General features: G+C 38.4%; 1 protein-coding gene across 1 annotated transcript in view; it reads right to left on the reverse strand.

Moving 5' to 3' along the window:
* The window catches only part of Ccdc39 (coiled-coil domain 39 molecular ruler complex subunit), a 64,690-nt gene that overhangs the window by 1,825 nt on the left and 40,110 nt on the right, over positions 1–22,755 (reverse strand). The window contains exons 11-18 of the mRNA XM_090342498.1: positions 20,952–21,116; positions 18,319–18,456; positions 16,142–16,350; positions 9,579–9,702; positions 3,927–4,086; positions 2,962–3,068; positions 719–859; positions 193–372 (exon numbers count right to left, since the gene is read on the reverse strand). Of these exons, the coding sequence (XP_090198624.1) occupies positions 193–372; positions 719–859; positions 2,962–3,068; positions 3,927–4,086; positions 9,579–9,702; positions 16,142–16,350; positions 18,319–18,456; positions 20,952–21,116 (1,224 nt within the window). The remainder of the gene's footprint in view (positions 1–192; positions 373–718; positions 860–2,961; positions 3,069–3,926; positions 4,087–9,578; positions 9,703–16,141; positions 16,351–18,318; positions 18,457–20,951; positions 21,117–22,755) is intronic.

Raw genomic sequence — 22,755 nt, forward strand, 5'->3', positions numbered from 1 at the left:
CAGCAATCATTATTTCTGTATTTTCAGAGAAAAATATTCTTAATGAGATTTTATGATGAATGCACATTTCGTCAAGGGTTTAAGAACCACTAAGGCAAAGCACTTGCACAAGTCCTGAGCAAAGTTCAATTTCCAGTACCAGAGAAAGATCTACAAGCATACACACAACTTAGTCAGTACTGTATGTGTTACCTGCTGAAAGTATGTTTGAAGAACAATTTGGAGGTCCGGATTTTTTTCTGCTATCTCAACTAACATTTCATCAATGTCTTTGTGAAACTGTTTTGTTTCACGAAGTTTTATATCTTGTTCCTCTAGAGTTTCATCTCTTGTGTTCTTCAGAACACGGAGATCTTTTATGAGTTTCTCACACTGTAGGTAAAAGTAGTCAGTTATTAAATAGACCTCTGTTCCACACTGCTTACAGATAAGGATATGAATTAATGATTTGAGATTTCAAAAAATGTACATATTCCAGGTCAGGTTATATTTTAGTGCCAGTCCAGTCCTGGGGCTTAAACTCAGGGCCTGAGCACTGTCCTTGGGCTTTCCTCAAGGCTAGTGCTCTACCACTTGAGCCACAGCACCACATCCAGCATTTCTTTTTTGCTACGTGGTACCGAGGAATCGAACCCGGGTCTACGTGCATGCTAGGCAAGCACTCTACCACTAGGCCAAACTCCTGGCTCAGGTCAGGTTATTTTTTAAATATCATTACCTGCTTAGTGACTCTCTCTAATTTTGGCTTCTGTTCCTCAGTATCTTTACGTAGTTGGAACAAATAATCTTGTTTCCCTGACAATTTTTCCTTAGCAGTTTTTGTTAAATGTTCTAGAACTTCTGAAGTATTTTCCATGCTCTGTAGAAAAGAAAATATACTTAGTGGTTAGAATAAACCAATTACAGTGTTCACTATTTGTCAAGTATTCACTTAATTCTAATTTTTTATTTGTGTGTAGTTGCATGTATTTTATTGGTCAATAATAAGTATAGTGGTCTTGTGGACTTTATTTTTTATATAACCCCAAGAAAACTTTTATTTTGGTACTTGAGAAAAAATAATGGATATGAACCAGGAACAGTGGCTCAAGCCTGTAATGTTAACTTCTCAAGAGGCTGAGATCTGAGGACTTCCAGCCAGGACAGAAAAGCCTGTAAGAGGGCCTGGAGTTTAGCCTAGTGGTAGAGTGCTTGCCTAGCATGCACGAAAACCCAGGTTCAATTCCTCAGTACCACATACATAGAAAAAAGCCAGAAGTGGTGCTGAGGCTCAAGTGGTAGAGCTCTAGCCTTGAAAAAATCCAAGGACAGTGCTCAGGCACTGAGCTCAAGCCTAGGACTAGAAAAAAAAAAAGCCTGTAAGACTCTTTTATCTCCAATTAGCCAGCCAGAAGCCAGAGTGGAGCTCTAGTTCAAGAGCACCATCCTTGAGAGAGCCAGGTCCCAAGTTCAAGCCCCACCGCAGGTAAAGTCCCTCACTGGGCTAGCTGTAGCTCATGTTTGTAATCCCAGCTACTCAGGAGGCTGGATCTGAGGATCTCAGTTCAAAGCCAGTCTGGTCAGGAAAGTGTAAGAGATTCTTATCTCCAATAAACTACCTAAAAAGCCAGAAATAAAGTTGTGGCTTACATGATAGAACATTATCCCTGAGCAAAAGAAGCTCAGAGATAGTGCCCAGATGCTGAGTTCAAACCACAAACCCCGGAGCTGACCTCTCCCCCACAAAATACCAACAAGAAAGAGGAAAAAGTAAAAGGATACAGAGGGGCAATTCAATCTTGGAAGATATATGTATGCAGTAAATACATACACTATCTCACCATTTTTCAGAGGCATGCAAAAGAGGAGTGCTCAATATGTATCCATCAAACTAGCAGAACTTGAACAGTCTGCTCTCACCTAGTGTTGATAAAGAGGAGAAAAGGGCACATTTGTGCACAATGATGGGCTGTGAATGGGTACAATGCTCATCAAACTTAATCAAATGTGTAAAAACTGCAGGACCCAGCAATTCACTTCTAAAACAACTTTTTAAAAAACTGTTGTTTCTGTGCTCAAAATGTGACCTCAATTTTCCCATCTGTTTTTGGAAGTATGGGACCTCACACTTGGTAGGCAGGTGCTCTACCACCTAAGGTATGCCTCCAGCCCTTTTCCATTTTTGTATAAAGGCCTGGTGTTTTTGCTTGGGACGGACCTCAGACTGTGCCTCTCCAGTTTATGTCTCCTTCATAGCTTGGAAAGACAGGCCCGCAGTACCATGCTCAACTTATTGAATAAGACATGATTTCTTATCTGTTTGAATTGACCTGGAACTCTGATCCTCCTGAATCTCCCAGGTGCTCACCAACCTCCCGAGTAGATAGAATTCGAAGCAAGATCGATTGCACCCAGCTAAGCTTTTCTAAAGAAGCAATCTCAATGTGATCTTAAGGCATTAAATTAAGGGTCTTGCAGAATTTATTAAATAATAGATATGCCATAATATAGCAGTGGTGAGTCATCAAGTAATAACATATAACTGTTAGTGTTGAGCATTATTAAAGCATTTTAACTGATTTACTAAATATTTGAATCACTTTATCTCTTACTAGTTTCCTAAAAATGGTCCAAAAAAACTGCTTTCTTTGTGCAGGAATAAGAGATTTAAAAAATAGTATTAATAAAAATAAATGAAATACAGAGAGACTAAAAGGCAATGGTACAGATTGATGACTTTTTTTTGCCAGTCCTGCGCTTGAGCTTAAGGGCTTGAGCACTGCCCTTGGACTTTCTCAAGGCTAGAGCTCTACCACTTGAGCCTTAGCACCACTTCTGGCTTTTTCTACATATGTAATACCAAGAAATTGAACCCGGGTCTTTGTGCATGCTAGGCAAGCACTCTACCACCAGGCCAAACTCCCAGACCCAGATTGATGACTTTTATTAAGAGTTTATTACTAAGAAGCTTATGCAATTTACCTGGATGTCTTCTTCAATCTCTCTGATTTGTCTTTGTTTGTATCTATATTTTTCATCAGCAATTCTCTTTTGTTCTTCTAGTTGAATTTTTAGCCCATATTCATCACCTACAATTCAGAGAGCTTTTAGTTTGATTTTGATATACTATCTAGAAAATAATATTAGGTGTTACATATATTAAATGTTTTGTTATTAAAGGTTAAATTCATTATATCTACTTGAAAAGCAGTGTGAGCATACATGTTTTGTCATGGGACTTGAACTCTGGGCCAGGGTGCTGTCCCTGAACTCTTCTGCTCAAGGCTAGCTCTCTACCACTTTGAGCCACAGCACCACTTCCAGTTTTCTGGTGGTCAACTGGAGATGAGTCTCATGGACTTTCCCACCAGGCTGGCTTTGAACCATGGATATTCAGATCTCAGCCTCCTGAAGTAGCTAAGATTACAGGTGTCACCACTGTTGCCAGCAAATCATGTTGTATGCACTCTGTGCGTTTTTTTTTTTTTTTTGCCAGTTCTGGGGCTTGAACTCAAGGCCTGGGCACTGTCCCTTATCTTCTTTTGCTCGAGGCTAACACTCTACCACTTGAGTCACAGCACCCCTTCCAGCTTTTTCTGTGTATGTGGTACTAAGAAATTGAACCCAAGGCTTCATTCATCCTAGGCAAGCACTCTACCACTAAGCCACATTTCCAGTTCCTATAGTAACTTTTTTACTCACCACAGAGTAGCAATATACAGCATATTTTTCAGATTGAAGTTAATTCTATAGAGAATAATGTCACATAGCCACTAGTCTAATACGGGAAATAATATGTTAACAGAATAATTACAAGAAGAGAAAGGAAAGGAAGGGTGATTGCTTCTTCTGACAAGATAAACATGACATATTCTTTTCCATAATTCAGGGGTCCTCTTCTTAACTATTGGGCCTTCAGTACATATATTTCTCTGATTCCTACGTACTCATTGGCGTCACTTTTTTAAAAGACTGTTTGTAGTGATCATTGCAATTGCTTAGAACTTGCAGGGTGTTTTCAAGGGCATAGATTTCCTTTTCAGCTTTGTTGATCTGAGCATCCAAACTGTCACCTTCCCTTTGAAGTTCTTCTTTTTCTTGAGCAGCCTGAGCAGAAGAGAAGGGAATTATTTAAGATACTAACTCACTGCGAGTTAACCCACAACTAAAGGCCAGAGAGTTCCAATGTGTTTTAAATGGATGTTTGGGCTGAGGTACCCAGCTGGAGGAAGCAGGATCCAGGCATGTGCCTTGGAAAGTTAGTCTTGTGTCTCTCTGTCTGTCTGTCTGCTACCCAGCTGCTGTGCAGGATGCAGCTAGTTCTTCCTTATGCTCCTGGACAGGTTGTTTTGTATCACTATAGTCCAAAACCCTTGCTGGTGATCCAAGACTAAAACGTGAACCTGAGTAACGTGAGCCTTTCCACCTAAGGTGTTGGTGTAGGAGTATTTAGTCATGGCAAAGGAAGTTTGGCTCCATGGTGACATCTGTTACAGAAAAGTGTCTAACTCACTCTCTGAGTAATAATGATACAACTGTTAGAGTACAATGTTAAGAACTGAAGTGTTTCTAATAAATTAGTTCTCACAGAGTACATTATAGTTTTGTATCCAGTGACTGAATAAAACTGCTTTTAAATAAAATTGATTTTATGGGAAAGGAAGATTTGAAAGATGCCAGCTCTTCATTGGCTCTTGATTTTTTTTTCAGTCTGGTTTTGAAGAATCAGATGCTAAAAGACACGAAGGTCTATATAAGGAGAAGGAAAAAGAAACCATGTATGACTTCATAGAACAGAGTCCACTACAGGACTAAGGATAGGCTCTCACAGAACTGTGTCCTTGAGAAAGGGGAATGACTTCCTGACTACTGGTACTTAGAATGTGAGCTTATTGGGAATAAGGTCATTTGTAAATGTGGTCAGCACGAGGTTGAGGACAGTAGTCAATCCAGTACCATTGGCCTCCCTGTGCAAATAGGAAACTTGGGCACAGCATGGACAGAGGAAAGATGAGGAAGACTGTAATGGTGAAGGCTCCTACGGGAATGGGAATGACCCATTATAAGCCCAATGACTGCCAAGACATCCTCAGAAATGTAAAGACATAGGAGAGATTTTTCTGGCAGAGTGATAAGAGTGATCTAACCCTGCCAATATCTTCTCTTGGATTTATAGACACCTGAGCATGAGAAAAGAAAGTTCTGTTCTTTAAAGTGTCTAGTTTGTAGCATTTTGAAGTCTAGGAAATTGCTGGCAAAAGGGGTCAAGAAGCTTTTTTTTCTCTTTTGCTAATCTTGGAGCTTGAATTCAGGGGCTGGGCATTGTCCTTGAGCTTTCTCAAGGCTAGTACTTTACCACTTGAGTCACAGCACCACTTCCAGCTTTTTCTGTGTATGTGGTAACAAGGAATCACACCCAGGGCTTCGTGCATGCTAGGCAAGTACTTTACCACTTAGCCATGCATCCAGCCCCAGTCAAGAAGCTTTTTATGTAAAGGTCAGATAGAAACTGTGTTAAAATTTATAAATGGAATTTATTGTAGCAAGGCCGTGGCCACAAATGATATATATATATAAATGAATGAGTTTGTATATTGTATCTGACGAGGCCAATTTTAAACACTGGTGAGCAGCATTTGGTTAGGGACCAAGAAATTTAAGGGTCTGCAATGTCCCTCAAAAGGCTCCTGTTAAAGATGTGATCTCCAATGTAGCCATATTCAGAGGAAGAGACTGAAGCACAAAGGTATTAATCCAGTGTTTGGCTCATAATTGAGTGAGTAATTAGGTGATGATGATTACAAGGAGAAGGGTGTGGATGAAGGAAGTGGGTCTTTGGAAGATGCGCTGGTGCAGCCATTGTGGAAATCAGTGTTCAGGTCACTCACAAAGCTAAAACTAGAACTGCGCCACTCCTGGGCATATTTCTAAAGAAATCTTAGTTATGGTACACGGAAGATCTCTATCCACCTGTATTTTCTGTGGCATTATTCACAATAGCCATGTTAGGCAATCAGCTCATGTGCCCATCAAAAGAGAGACAAAGGAAATGTGATGAAGATATATAGCAAAGTACCATTTTGCCATTAACAAGAATAAAATTATGTCACTTATGGAAAAATGGCAGTGGAGATTATCCTTTGAAGAGGAATAAGCCAGATTCAGGAAAACAAATATTGCATGTTTTCTCTCATATGAGAAATCGATATACATTTTTAAAATGTACAAGAGGGCTATTTGGGATGAAGGCAGCCAGCAGGAGAGATGGGGAAGGGGACAAGAAAGGCTAACTGAAAGGTAAATACCACCCATGTATGAAAACATCATAATAATTAGTCCACTAAATTGCCTAATTAATATGCCCTAACAAAAATGAAGACATGAAAAATATGTCTGAACAGAGACCTAAAAATACCTTAAAGGCTGGTTCCTTATTTGCAATAATTAGAATATATGCCTAGGGTAGTCCTAAAAGAGGACACAACACCTCAATAGCTATGTACACATGACCATATAAGATGATAAGTGAAGGACCAGGAGTTTGGCCTAGTGGTAGAGTGCTTGCCTAGCATGCACAGAGACCCGGGTTCGATTCCTCAGTACCACAAACATAGAAAAAAGCTGGAAATGGTGCTGAGGCTCAAGTGGTAGAGCTCTAGCCTTGAGAAAGCCCAAGAACAGTGCTCACGCCCTGAGCTCAAGCCCAGGACTGGAAAAAAAAAAAAAAAAAAAGATAAGTGAAATGAACTCCAAGATATGGAAACAAGAGGTTTTTCTTTGTTGTTTTTAATGTACTATGTGAAGTTATTTCTTCTTTCTTTTTTCTTTAGTTTATCCCTTGTATTTGATTTCAGTACCTTGTATATTGTATCTATGTTTATCTGAATTGGGAAAGGGAAAGAGAGCAGCAACATGGTGAGACAAAGAGCAAAGGATGAACGAGTGCAACAGCAATACTCACAAGACAACACATTGAAAATGAACTTCACCACCTGGAGGGCCAGGATTCTGGGGGGAGGGAAAATGGGAGAAAAGCAAGGGAGGGGCTAACAACGTTCTTCAAGAAATGTACTTATTACCTTACGTATGTGATTATAACCCCTCTGTTCATCACTTTGACAATAAAATTAAGTTCAAAGAAGATGAATGATTTTAGGGAAAGTAAAAAGCAAATTTGGAAAGCCAGAAAGGAGTATTTTCTCTACCTCACGGAGTAGATAATTTTTCCTTTTCTGGTTTTGAGTGTGTGTGTGTGTGTGTGTGTGTGTGTGTGTGTGTGTGTGTGTGTGTGTGTGTAGGAAAGGGGGTGCTGGAGAAGTACTAAAGTTTGAACTCAGGACTTCAATTTACTTATATAGGCACTCTACCATCCCTTGAGCCATGCCTCCAGCTCTTTTTGCTCTGGCTGCTTTTGAGGTAATGACCAGTCTGGCCCTACATGTTCTATTTCTGTGTACTACCACAGCTTATTACCACAGTAGGCTCATGCCATCACATCCTGCTTTTCTGGTAACACAGGATCTTGTGAATTTTTTGCCCATGCCGGCTAGCCAAGACCTTCAATCTTCCTGATTTTAACCTTCCAAGTAGCTAGAATTACAGGTATTTGTCACCAACACCAGGCCTTTTTCACCTTTTTACTAGCACAATTGTACAGCATGAGATGGTTCACATTGGTAAATCCATGTGTGTAATGTGCTTCCATCAATATTCACCCTGTTTTTCTTCCTTATCCCTCTTCCATGCAATTTTCATCTTACTTGAATTTTTTTAAAAAAGAGAATTTCATTATGACTTTGCATGCAAAATAGGTCGACCATGTTCTCCTTCCTCTTGCCTCACCCTCCTATATGGCCCCCAAATAGTCCCCACATTTAGATTCACGTCCTTTATCTTTAACTGTAGCTTCTGCACATGGGAGAAAAATAGGTAGTATTTGAATATGCCTTATATCAATCATCATATGATCACCATCTTCATTCATTTTTCTGCAAATGACATAATGTGTTCTACCTTATGGCTAATATTCCATTTCCTTTATCCACTCATCTGCTGATAGGCACTCAGACTAGTGAAATTACTTGGCTATTGTGAACAGTGTTGGGATAAACATGGGTATGCCAGGTGTGTTGATATGTACCCAAGTTCAATAAAACAGGGTCATGGAATAAGTTCTAATGTTAATTCTTCGGAGAAACTTCTACACTGTTTTCCATGGTGACTGCACAAGTTTACATTCCCACCAGTAGTATGTGAGGGTTCCTTCTCCCTTTTGACCTTGTCAACATTCATTATTTGTTTTCTTTAAAATAATTCTGACTGGGGAGAGATGAAGTCTCCATGTCATTTTGATTTGCTTTGTTTCATAGCTAAGAATGCTAAGCATGTCATTGTTGGCCTTCATACTTATTTTGAGAATGGTTCAGCTCACTTGCTTTAAGGACTGGGAATCTGTAAAACTAGTAGTGCCTCAGGAAATGACCTCTAGGAAATAGAAACAAGAGGTGTTTTTTTTTCTTTGTTGCTGTTTTGGTTTTCTTTTATCTTGTTTGTTCATTTCTATGCCTTTGGAAGGGCAAGGGGAGGCACAGAAATGGGGAGACAAAGGGTGACCAAATGCAGCAGTGGTATCCACTGGACACTATGCTGAAAATGAACTCTACAGCTTGTGGGTGGGGATGGGAGGGGAAAACTGGCAGAAAGCCAGGGGAGGGATGACATTGTCCAAAAAGAAATGTACTCATACTTATGTAACTGCAAACGCTCTGTAAATCAGCTTTAACAACAATACACATTTGAAAAAATAACCTAATAGTGCTTGAGTACTACAGTTGTAGTCTCTTGTCAAGTTCAATATGTAATGGCTGTAAAGCAAATTAAGTAAGTTGCTTTGTTTTAGGTGGAAAAAATTAGGTTCTTTTTTAAAATCCAGAGTAGCCAGCCTCCTCAGAAGGTTGGATCTGAGGATCACAGTTCAAAGCCAACCCAGTCAGGAAAGTCCATGAGATGCTTATCTCCAAAATCAACTCCCCCCGTCCCGCCCCCAAAAAAGCCAGAAGTGGAACTGTGGCTCAAATACTAGAGTGCTATCTTTGAGCAAAAGCAATTTGGGGACAGTGTCCAGGCTGCAAGTTCAAGCTCCAGGACCAATGCACCCACAAAAAAATTCCAGAGCACTTTCTATGGTTTTAACCTGAAACATCTGGCATAGGGCAGCTTAGTCAGGCTGATGGCACTCTCCAGCAGGAGGTGGTACGGAGTATAGGATGTACACCTGGCTGGAGGAAGTGGCAGCTGAGGATGTGTCATCTTGTTCCTGGTCCCCCATCTCCCCAAGTGGCATGAGGTGAGCATCTCTGGTCCTCCACACCCTTCTGTCATGATGTCTGCAGCACCAAGGCCTAGGTATCGTGGCAACAGCCGACCATGACTGAAAACTCTGAAACCATGAGTGAAAACAAATCCTTTCTCCATTTAAACTGTTTCCTTTGCATATTTGTTACAAGAACAAAAGAGCTGGCTAGCACATGATTACTATGAGTGGCTTAGCAAAGCAAAGAGACTTCACACTACCACAACTGTAAATCATTGAAGAGTACCTTTATGACATAATAGGTCTGCGTTCTCTCCCCTTCTCCTTCAGGAGGCAGCATCACAACCGTGAAGATTTCATATCGATTCTTCAGCTTATCGATTTTACTAATCCTGTCATGGAACTCCGCACTAATAGGAAAGGAAGACATAAAGAACTATCATGTGTTCTTCCTGAAAACAAGCGGGTTGTGTTGCTACTAAAGGCACACATGGTAAATGTGTTTTTACTTCGTAATAATTCAGATGAAGGTTTACCCTACGTGAATAGCAACAAGTTAACATGCCAGCGCTTTGTGGATGCTGGCAGAAGACATCAACTCCTGGTGACAGAGTGACTTCATCACTCACAACCCTGCAAGCTTAGTGTCTCTTTTGCCTATGTCCCAGCCCAGCCAGGAGGGCTGGACAAACACAGTAGAGCTGTGCTATTTCTTTAGAAGACCTCTAGCTTTTGCTGTTCAAAAAGCAGAACATGAGCCAGCACCAGTGTTTCATGCCTGTAATCCTAGCTACTCAAGAGGCTGAGATCTGAGGATTGAGGTTTGAAGCCAGCTCAGGCAGTAAAGTTGCCAAGACTCAAGACTCATCTCCACCAAAGCATCAAAACTAAACTAAACTAACAAACAAAATTTAAAGCCATAAGTGAAGCTGTAGTTCAACTGGTAAAGCATTAGCCTTGAGAAAAATGCTCAGGGACAGTGCCCAGGCCTTGAGCTCAAACCACAACACATACACACACACACACACACACACACACACACACACACACACACACACACACACACAGCAGAATAAGAAAATTAATGCCTCCCTTGCCTTTTCTGCAAGGAAGGTAAAAATGATAGATGATAGATAATTTTCTTTCAACATTCAATTCTTAAATGTTAGCTTCATCTTTCTTCCATATTTGTATTTGGGGAACTATGATAATTCCATTACTACTCCATATCTACACAGGAATATGGAGGTAACTGCTACAATCTCATGAAAGCAAATTGCCAAAAATGGGGAAGAGCAATCAACCTATCACTTTCTGACCCTTACAGAGATCTGATACAAACATACATTTAATATCAGAAGTGACATTTCTTCTTATTTTACATTGTCAGTGTTGTTATCTGAAAATATATACTCATGACAGACAGAGCAGAGCTATCTATATCTTTCCTCCTTTCTAAAGTAGGGGGAAATACACATATATACATACATATTTATACATACATATATAAAACACAAAACAATATGGAAATAGATAAAACAAAAAGAAAACAAAAGGACACTTATTTAGGCCTTTGTTTAAGCCCCAGTACCTCCAAATGAATGAATGAATAAATGAAATATAAACTCTGGAAGTAAAGGTAGGCTCATGTGGTAGAGTGCCAACCTTGAGCAAAAGAGCTAAGCAAGATGGGCCGGGAGTTTGGCCTAGTGGTAGAGTGCTTGCCTAGTATGCATGATGACCCAGGTTCAATTCCTCGGTACCACATACATAGAAAAAAGCTGGAAGTGGTGCTGAGGCTCAAGTGGTAGAGCTCTAGCCTTGAGAAACTCATGGACAGTGCTCAGGCCCTGAGCTCAAGGCCTGGACTAGCAAAAAAAAAAAAAAAAGAGCCAAGCAAGAGTGCATGGCCCTGAGTTTAAGCCCTAGTATCAGCAAAAAAAAAAAGAAAAAGGAAAGGAAAAGAAAAACTCTGGAACAAGAAAGATAAGAATTTATTCATGAGTTCAAAAAAAAATAAATGGAAAGCAGATGGGGTAAGATCAACAAAATAAAAACAGGTAGAGGGTCAGGAGTTTAGCTTAGTGGTACAGCGCTGCCTAGCATGCACAGAGACCTGGGTTCAATTCCCTGGTACCACATTCATAGGGAAAAAAAGCCAGAAGTGGTGCTGTGGCTCAAGTGGTAGAGCTCTAGCCTTGAGAAAACCAAAGGACAGTGCACAGGCCCTGAATTCAAGCCCCAGGATTGGCAAAACAAAACAGGTAGACCCCTAGAGAATTACAATAATAGCAGAAGCTATCGTCCACCAGAAGTAGGGATGAAACCCAAACTGAAGAGTATGAAATAAAAGAGCACCAGTGAACTGTGAGTTCATTATCAATAAGAAGTTTAAAAAAGACTTGTGTGCACACAATTTAGGCCATTTCCTCAATCCCTGGACATATATGGAGATTGGTTTCATCTCCAATAATAACTAGACAATTACTAGAGTTTCAAGCACAAATACTGCAGCTAGAAAGAGAGAGAGAGAAGTAAAAAAGGAATATGCAGTAATGTCCAAAACAGTGGAGGCAAATAAGAAGAAACATAGTCTCACTTAGAAATGAAATACCTTCATTATTCAAAATAAACACTACCTAACCTTTCATAACCCTAAACCTTCCTAAATTTTATTAGATCACAGCCATGATCATTCATTTACATATTTTCTTTTTTTTGGTGCCTCAACTTTAGTTCTTTTGTATTTCTTGCTTGTTTTTTTCTGTTTTTTTTTGTTGTTGTTGTTTGTGTTTGTTTGTTTGTTTATCAGTCATGGGGCTTGAACTCTGGGCCTCAGCACTGTCCCTGAGATCTTCAGCTCAAGGCTAGTGCTACAGTGCCACTTCTGGGTTTCTGGTAGTTAATTGGATTCTCAGGGACTTCTGGGGACTAGGACTACAGGCGTGAGCCACCAATGCCAGGCTTTAGTTATTTTAGTTTTCATGATCCAGATATTTTTAAATATCAAGGACTGTCAAAAATTGCAAAGTGTAATTGAGTGATACAACTGGAAATGTCAAATCAAGATGTAGTTGTCAAAATGAAAGCATACAACAGATTGAAAGTTCACAGTTATATTTACATGATTTTTATGGATGATTTTACTCAATGGTAAAGTCAAGCTACTGAAACAAAGACCACAGACCTGCAAAGGACTAAAATATTTCCTGTCTAAACCCTATGGAAAAGTGTGCAAACCTCTGATGAGAAGACATGTCACTGACATAGATAAAAGGCATGAATAAGTCTCAAATATAAAAAGATTTACCAATGGATCTCACCTATATAAACACTTGAAAATGTGATCTCAACTATATAGATAGAAAGTAGATCAGTAGTAGTACATGGGAATGGATTGGAGAAATAAATTATAAAGGTTATAAGGATGCATTAATTGCCTGGTCTGTGGTGATGTTTTTTGGTAAGGAATTTAAATTATATTTCTATGTATGTTATTTATTGTATCTCAGTTTTTTTCCCCTACAGAGTTTTTTTTATTGTATTTTATTGTTGGGGTAATTTATAGAGAGGATACAGTTACATTTTTCAGGTAGTGGGTGCATTACTTCTCCAAGACGGATAGCCTTCTCATCTTCAAAGTTATTTTATAAATGAAATTTCAATTAAAGCACTGAAAGATAGGAAAGCTTAGAAAAAGCACAGTGCTAATATCAAATTTTGTGGGATGAAATTCAAATAATACAGGACCTTTTTAGCCTTTAAAGTTGAACATTAATAAATTGCATGTCTATCTTAAGAAACTGTAATAAGAATATTCAAGTGTCACAAGTAAGAAAAAAGTAGTAAAGATGAGATTAGAAATAATGAAAAGATGAATAAATATACAAACTGCAAAAGATTAGGAAGATTTGTTTTCCTTCAAATCTTGATAAGACTACTTACTTAATTTCTGATAAAACTGATTATACTTAAGAAAGGAAAGACACAAATGATTAATGTCAAGAACAAAAGGCACTTTTACAAAGACTTTGGGCTTATATAGTAGGATGCTAAATGAAAGGATCTCTAGGATATAGAACTTAAGCCATATAATGAATGATTGTTGTTCTTAATATACTATGTTATCTCTCATCTCTTTTGCTGTCCCTTGGTTATCTCATATTGGTACAGTATCTCACTTTGTTACCTGATATATCGGATATATTTGTATTTGGTTATTTGAAATTGGATAGGGGGTGGGGGTGGGGGAGAGGGAAATGGGGACCAAGACATGTGAAAGGGTATCAATGTATGGGAATTAATGCACCATCTATCTGGCAAATATCATGTAACCCTTCTATTAATTACAATAAAATTATATTAAAAAAAACAAAGACTTTGGGCTTTAAATAATATATTATACACTATTGTATGGCAATCATTTGGAATTTTAGATGAGTTGGAAAGTTTTTCACAAAGAAAAATATGATTTACCCAATTTACTGATTCTATTAGAAATACAAACTCTGATTCTATTAGAAATACAAACTCTGCAGTTTTCCATAGTAATAAATCAATGGAACTGGTGGTTGAAAATCTTCCTCTGTGAGAAGGCTCTAGGGCCCTAGAGGCTTTGCCAATAGTCTTTAAACATTCAAGATATTCTATTTTTTATAAACATACACACAAAATAGAAAAAAGTATGAGATATAAAACATTTTATGTAGGTATACATAACCTTAATAACTTGAAAACCTAAAAGGGCATTAGAGCAAAGAAAACTATGAAGCATTTGTACCCACAAGTACAGACACTCACTCATGCCTGTACTAGTAGCAGCTCAGGGGCTGAGATCTAAAGATTGTGCCTCAAAGCCAGTCCAGACACGAAAGTCCACGAGACCCTTATCTCCAATTAACTACCAGAAAAATGGAAGTGGCGCTGTGGCACTAGCCTGAAGAGCTTGGACAGCACCCAAGCCCAGAGTTCAAGCCCTACTGCTAATACACACACACACACACACACACACACACACACACACACACACACACAAGTATACATAAAATATAAGTTCAGGAATGTAAGCTTGGTTTAACTTTGAAAAACCAATCAATATAATCAATTACATGAACAGACTGGACTGTTAATGTGTTCATGCTAATGAGTGCAGACAATTTCAACACCCATATTCCAGTTAAACAAATAAATTGCTATCAAAGAAAATGGAAAAGGATATCTCAAAACAAACCAACAGGGATGAGGGAAGTAGCACAGCTTGTTCAGAAAACATAAGGCCCTGGGTTGATCCCCAGCATAGCTAAAATTAGACATATGGAAAATACGCCATTCTTAGAGTTAATGGCAAAACAACAGATTTTTCTAGTGAGAACAGAAATAAGAAAAAAAAAGTTGCTGTAATCACCACTACTGAGAACTGAACTAGAGGTTCTAGCAAGTACAATATAGAAAGAAAAAGAAAAAGTATAGATTGGAAAGAAAGTAGCATAACTATGAAAATTCAAATTTAATATGAAAAGATATTTAGGAAAATCAGAATCTGTACGTGAATTAGAGATTTGGTGAAGCTGTTGAATACTTCGATAAGAAAATGTTTCAGTAAGTGTGGTATATACAAGATAAAAATCATAGATCAGTGATCGTAAAAGTAAAACAAAGAAATAAGAATGGCCAATAGACACAGGAAGAGATGCTCAACATCCCTGGCCATAAAAGAAATGCAAATCAAAACAACTCTAAGATTTCACCTTACTCCAGTTAGAATGGCCAGGATCAAGAAATCTAATAACAACAGATGCTGGAGGGGATGTGGCCAGGAGGGATCACTACTACACTGTTGGTGGGAGTGCAAACTCATTCAACCACTAGGGAAAGCAGTATGGCAGTTCCTCAAAAGACTAAGCATAGAGCTCCCCTATGACCCAGCAATTCCACTACTTGGCATTTACCCAATTGTCCAGAAACAAGGGCATACTAAATCCACTAGCACAACGATGTTCGTTGCAGCACTATTTGCCATAGCAAAGATATGGAACCAACCCAGATGCCCCTCAGTTGATGAGTGGATCAACAAGATGTGGTATTTATACACAATGGAATTCTATGCTGCTGTCAGAAAGGAAGACATTGCCCCATTTGTAAGGAAATGGAAAGACTTGGAAAAAATCATATTAAGTGAAGTAAGCCAGACTCAAAGGAACATAAGCTCAATGTTTTCCCTCATTTGTCGTAATCAATAGAAACCTTGGCCTCTCCTTGCAGAGATTCACAATAGAACAAAATCTTGATACATAAGGCCACATAGTATGACCCTAAATGTAAGGACCTCCAGGATATAGAAACAAAATCCATATAATGAGTGATTGTTGTCCTTAATGTACTATGTTATCTCTCATTTCTTTTGCCTGTCCCTTGGTTATCTCATATTGTTACAGTATTTCACCTGGTTATCTGATAAATTGTATATATGGGTGTTTGGTTATTTGAAGTCAGATAGGGAAGGGAGGAAAGCAAGATGAAGGATGGGGCTGGGGGGGAGGGAAAAGGGTATCAATGTATGTGAAGTAATGCATCTTCTATCTGGTGAATATAATGTAACCCTTCTATTAATTACAATAAAAATATATGAGAAAAGTAAAACAAAGATTCTAAAGATCACAGGAAAGAGAGAAGAAACACCCTAGACAGCTACAATACACCCTAAGTGTCATGTCATTAGGAAAAGCCTTTGCAAGGGAGAAAGAAAGAGAAGGGCATCCAGTGAGCCGTGGAAACAGAAGCTCTGCTCTCATCACCCTCATGTTTCATTTTCCCAGTCTTTCAGTAATGTTTCAAAGCCTGAACAATCACCTTATGATTTGCCGCTCCTGATCCACACATCGTATCTGGGAAGCCAGCATGGTTTTGTGGACCTTAATTTCTTCACTTCGTTCTTCCATGGCTGTACGCAATTGCTGTTTTCTCTTTTCCAGTGAAACAATTTCTTCAGCCTTACTGTGCAGCAGTTCTCGAGTGCGTTTAACCTCTAGTTTTAAAAGACTGTCCTCTATCATCAATTCCTATTGACATAACAATTTTCAAATGTTGGAATATTTACTCTTACAACAAAATAGTTTTGTATTGCTATAAAATTCAAAGTTAGCCAGGTGCTGGTGGTCATGCCTGTAATCCTAGGTACTCAGGAGGCTGAGATCTAAAGATCATGGTTCAAAGCCAGGCCAGGAAGGAAAGTCCTTGAGACTCTAGTTAACCACCTCAAAAAAAAAAAGTAAAAAAGCTAGAAATTCAGTTGTGACTTAAGTAGTAGAGCAGCAGCCTTAAACAAAAAAGCTAAGGGGCAGGCCCTGAGTTCAAGTCCCAGTACTGGTGCACGCGCATGTGTGTGCGTGTGCGCGCACACACACACATGCATGTCATACTTGAAAAGGCAACTTTCTAAAAATGTGACCATTGACTCAGACATTAACAAGATGTTAATGTGTTCAAAGTCAAGATTTTAACTTTTCTTCATAATAAAAGAGTAGTTATTTCAAATCATTTTTAATAATTCAATTTCAAATTCAAGTGTTATTTTAAAAAAAGGAAAAGCTCACACCTAAAATTGAAACTTACAATGTCTAGAAAACATACAGAGTACTATGGGTAAACAGTTTATACTCTAAAATAAATTATAAAAACATTGAAATGCACTTTTATTTTTAAAATAATGTAATCATGAATAGAGTGCTAACAGATTTTTTGTTGGGGTGGAGAAAGGAGAAGTGAGGAGTGGAGGGAGGAAAGGTTAACAAATACAGTCACTATATTTAATGTGAATTACGTAAATAATGTACACTGTGTAACTTGTGGGTAGCGATGGGTGGGAAAGGTGGGGAAAAATGATGGAAAAGGTGGGGCCGGGAGTTTGGCCCAGTGGTAGAGTGCTTGCCTAGCATGGACAAAGACCGGGATTCGATTCCTCAGGACCACATACATTGAAAAAAGCCAGAAGTGGTGCTGTGGATCAAGTGATAGATCACGATACTTGAGAAAGCCCAAGCTCAGGACTGGCAAAAAATTTTTTAAAAAGTCTCAGAATGATGGACCATGATGGATTGTATTCATAAGTACCTTTGTATAATTACTGCATGCTTATAAAATGCAAACTAAAATAATGAGATATGACACTTATTAAATTGGCAACAATTTGATAAATTAAAATAGTCTCAGTGGTGGTTAACAAAAAGAGAAGTATTTTAATAATATGACTGAGGGAAGGTATGAACCCCCAAGAGGATAATTTGTTTTAAAAATCATTTTGAGGGTCAAGAGTTTGGCCGACTGGTAGACTGCTTGTCTAACATGCACAAAGACCTGTGTTGGATTCCTCTGTTCCTAGAACAGTGCTCAGGCCCTGAGTTCAAGCTCCAGAACTGGTTAAAAAAACATTTTGAGGATAGACTTTTTTTCGGGGGGGGGTGTGGGGGGGGGGGCAGGGGCTGGTTGTAAGGCTTGAACTCTGGGCCTGGGTACCGTTCCTGAGTTTGTCAGTACAAGACTAGTGCTCTACCACACTAACACTTCAAAACAATCATTTTGAGGCATGAGTATTTGTTTTTTGAATCATAACTACGAATATAGAAATGTAGCTCAAGAAGTTAATTGAACAAAGACAGAATGACACAGAACTAAAATAGTGCACAATGAAACAGTGAAAACAATCATACCCAGGAACAGAAATTGCTTGAGCTATACTAACTTCATGCAATGTACTCAAAGACAGTCTTCTAAGACTTTTAAATAACAGTTCATGTTTAGAAAACATGTATAATACATTAAATGTCTGTATTACAATGAATTAAATATCTGTAAATCCAACAGATAAAGTCGGTTTTGATTAAAAGACCAGAAGGAAATAATAGACCTTAATACTTTAAGTAGAGTGATCATAATTATGTATTTTTTTCTTATTGGTTGTATTTTGATTTTTTCTACAGTTAGCATGGAAAGGCATCACTCTAAAAATTATGCAAACAAGTTTACCGCACCTCTTTAAAACTTTTGGCCTTCTGAAGTTCTTTCTCTGATCTGTTGATGAAAAGTGTTAGTTCATTTATTTTATCCATGAAAACTTGTTTTTCACCAGCATTTTTAACGTTTGACTTCTTGATAAAATAAAGGTCATTCTGTAGGAAGACAAAAGGTTCATGAAAGTTGATTTCTGTTTTTTTTTGTTTTGTTTTTTTTTGCCAGTCCTGGTGACTGAACTGAGGGCCTGAGCACTGTTCCTGGGTTTTCTTCAAGGCTAGTACTCTACCACTTGAATCACAGCACCACTTCCAGCTTTTGTCTACATATGTGGTACCGAGGACTTGAACCTGGGTCTTCATGCACGCTAGGCAAACACTCTACCTCTAGGCCAAACCCCGCCTATCTTTTTTTTTAACAGTCTTGGGGCTAGAGCTCTGGGCCTGGGTGCTGTCTCTGATCACTTCAGCTCAAGGCTAGCACTCTACCCCTTGAGCCACAGTGCTGTTTCCAGTTTTCTGGTGGTTAATTGGAGATAAGGATCTCATAGATTTTCCTGCCCAAGCTAGCACTGAACCTAGAGCCTCAGATCTCAACCTTATGAGTAGTGAGGATTATAGGTGTGAGCCACCAGTGCCCAGCGAAAGTTTGTTTTAAATAACCACACTAAGTACACAGTATAATGAAGACATCTTAAATTGTTTCTCATATTTATAATTGTTTCTCATATTACTATATTGTTTCTCATGTACTATTTTTATGCCAGCATTTAATAACCAAAACTTTCATCTCTACAATCCTGCTAATGCCTCTAGTGAAATGTACATGGATAGCTGATAGCTGTACAGAGCTCATTGTTGCCATTCTACAGTCCACTGATTTTACCAAAGGCCCAGATTATGCAGTGATTACCAGTGTGAGATACAGGAGGGTCTCTTGACCCCCACCCCCACCATCTCTTCCCACCTCCTTGTGGTAGACAGACAGTAATAAGAGTAAAATTATTGGCACAAAAGTGTGAAGTCAGCCAGGAGCTGGTGGTTCAGGGACAGCACCTAGGCCCAGGCCAAAAAAAAAAGAAAACAAAAAGTGTGTCAGAAAACTACATTTGGAACAAAACAAGCTAGGTTTCTGTACAAATAAGAGTTGGAATGCCATGGCAAAGGACCCACAGAATGAGCTTGCCATCAAATGCTACTATTGAGAAGAGCAAATATTAAGTTAACTAGCTTTAACTTAAAAAAAATCATTGTATTTCTTTTGTCTATTAAAGGCAGCACTGGAAGGGGCTTAGGTACTAGCTCTGTGGATAATGGAGACTCAGTGTTAGGGGAGGTAGAAGAAGAAGGAGTCAGCAGTGTCCCCCGTACGACCACACACACAGGATCCTGGTCACTCAGGAAGCATGTGCACATACGAATATTCTTTTCCTGTTCTCTAGCATAATGTTCTTGTAGTCTAGTATTCTAAATACTCAAAGCCATGCTGGTTATTGCATATCTACTGAAAGCACTAAGACATACAACATGTCTAGTTTTCCCAAATTCCCTAAAATAATATTATCTTCTTTTCTGATTGTACCAGGGTGTGGGAAAGTTAAAATAGTCTTAGTGAAAATCCAGAATAGGTTTTATCTAGTCCCAAAGCTGGTATCATTTTCCAGTAAGCCAAGACAATAGTGAATCAATATTTTATCAAGGCATGAACTACTCCAAACCAAAATGTGCTTATCTTTAGCAGACTTTAAATAACGCACAGGCAATTCCAGCAACAACCACAAGGGGACACTCATCACCAGTCCTACCCACTGAAAATATGTAATCATTTCAACCCAGCCTGTTCAGGTCTTAAAATAAAATTCCTTGCCCGGAGTTTGCCCTAGTGGTAGAGTGCTTGCCTAGCATGCACGAAGATTCCTCAGTACCACCTACATAGAAAAAGCTAGAAATTGTGCTGTGGCTCAAGTAGTAGAGTTCTAGCCTTAAGAAAGCCCAAGGACAATGCTCAGGCCCTGAGTTTAAGCCAGGACTGGCAATAAAATAAAATAAAATGAAATTCCTGAACTTAAAGAGCATAATCATCTTACTAAGTGAAGTCATTTGAAATATTTTAACTAATTAGTTGACAATAGATAACACATAAACAGTAGCTTCTCTTAGATGACACTTCAGTGGTAAAGTTAAAAACCTCCAATTCTTTGTTATGGCAGAAGACTGGAATTTATCTATGTTCGCAATATGTCAAGTGGAACACAAATCAAATGCAACCTCTCTATGGGCTAGCTAACTACTCCAGAAAGTTATTTAATCTGTGAACAGAATACTGCATGTATATTTATGTAATATGTGTACATATGTTGTATATGTACTATATATCATAGTAATGCAGTGATATACTATATATATACATATATATATATATATATGAATGTCAGGGAACATCTTCAAGGATTAAGTGAAATAGTAGAGGCAGGTAATGCAACATTTACCATGAAGTAAACGGCTTCATTGGTGGGAACATGACATTCAGATCATACTTGCTAAGGAAGTTGTGAGGGTGCCTTGGTAATTACATTTTAGGAACACATTGGCTTGAAAGAAAATAACTGGGAAATGGGACATTGAACACATAAAAAGGTTTCTCGCTACGTTACATCAAGCTTTTTGATCTGTGCTTCCAAAATGGTACAGGTAGACTGCTTCTCTTCCAGTGCTTTCTTCAGTTCAACAATTTTGGCTTCAAGAATTTGTCTCTCTTCTGTATTAATCTCTCCCTTCAGCCGTGACATTCTGCGTTCCACTTGCTGTATGTAAAAGTCCTGTTAACAGTTTAAAAAAGAAAAAGAGGTTAGTGAGGGGATGTAGATCAGTAAAGGAATCTCTATAAATAAAAACACAGTAAGGACTTTAGTTTTGGTGCTCCAATAATCCAAGATACAATTCTTATTCTACGGGGAACAATAACTGTTCTTCAGTAATCAGAGTCCATGACAGTGACACACAATCCATCTGAAAATACAATCAAGTCACCCCGAGAACCTCAGGAATACAGTGAAATGGATTCCTTCCTTCTTTTCTTCCTTCCTTCTTTCCTTTCTTCCTTCCTTCCTTTCTGTGTTTTTTTGTTGTTTCTTTCTTTCTTTCGGTTAAAATAAAACTTTATTTTAATGAAAATCAGTTGGCTTTACCTTTCCTCTAAAATCAAAGATGCCCACTCTCTCCACTCTTCTTTAACATAGTATTAGAATTCTTAGCCAGAGCACTAATGCAAGAAACAAAAATAAACGTGGTCTAAATAGGGAAAAAGGAAGTGAAACTTTCCCCCTTTGCAGATGTATTTAAAGAACCCTATAAGACTCCACTTCCAAGTTGCTTGAGCTGATGTGAAACTTTGACAAAATAGCAGGGTATAAAACTAACTCTCAAAAATCAACTGCTTTCCTGTATGCCAACAATGAGAGGAGCAAGGTGGAAATCAAGAAAACAACTCCTTTTGCAATAGCCTAAAAAAAATAAAGTATTTATGAATTAACCTAACTAAGAATGTAAAGGAACTTTTTGATGAAAACTTTAAAAGCCTGAAAAAGGAAACTAAAGCAGAACTGAGGAAATGAAAAAACCTCCCATGCTCCTGGCTTGGAAGAATTAACATCATGAAAATGGCAATCTTGCTAAGGTCTATCTACAAATTCAATGCAATACCCATCAAAATCCCAATGTCATTCTTTAAGGAAATAGAAGAAGCAATCCAAAATTTCATATGGAATAATAAAAGACCCCATAAAGCAAAAACAATTCTTAGCAGAAAAAAAAACAGCTCAGGAGGAATTTCAATACCAAATTTTAGACTCTATTAGGAGCTATAGTAATCAAAACAGCTTAGCAGTACTGGCCCAAGAACAGGCCCGAGGACCAATGGAGTAGAACTGAAGACCCAGAAATCAACCCATTGCCCTATGGCCACCTAATCTTTGATAAGGCAACCAAAATAGTTGAATGGAAGAAAGACAGCCTCTTCAATAAGGGGTGCTGGCAGAATTGGTTAAGCACCTGCAGAAAAATAAAGTTGGATCATTCTTTGTCACCCTGCACCAGGATTAACTCCAAACGGATCAAAGACCTCAAGGAAAAAGTAAATACCCTGAAAACTTTATAAGGAGGAATAGGAAACACACTATGTCTCCTTGGCAAAGGTAAAAAATGTTTTAATAAAGAACCAGAAGCACAACAAATTAAAGAAAGTTTGGACAAATGGGACTGCATTAATCTGCATAGCTTCTGTATGGCAAAGGACAAAGCTAGCAAGCTAAATAGCCCACAGAGGGGGAGAAGGTCTTCACTAGCCATACAACAGACAAAAGCCTCATATCTAAAATATATTTACACTCAAACAACTGAATCTCTCCAACACAAATCTTCAAAAAACAACCATGCCATTAAAAGTGGGATAAAGTCTTA

This window comes from Megascapheus bottae, chromosome 1 (assembly GCF_031878675.1).
Source record: "Megascapheus bottae isolate mThoBot1 chromosome 1, mThoBot2.hap1, whole genome shotgun sequence".
In the NCBI taxonomy this organism is placed as follows: domain Eukaryota; kingdom Metazoa; phylum Chordata; class Mammalia; order Rodentia; family Geomyidae; genus Megascapheus; species Megascapheus bottae.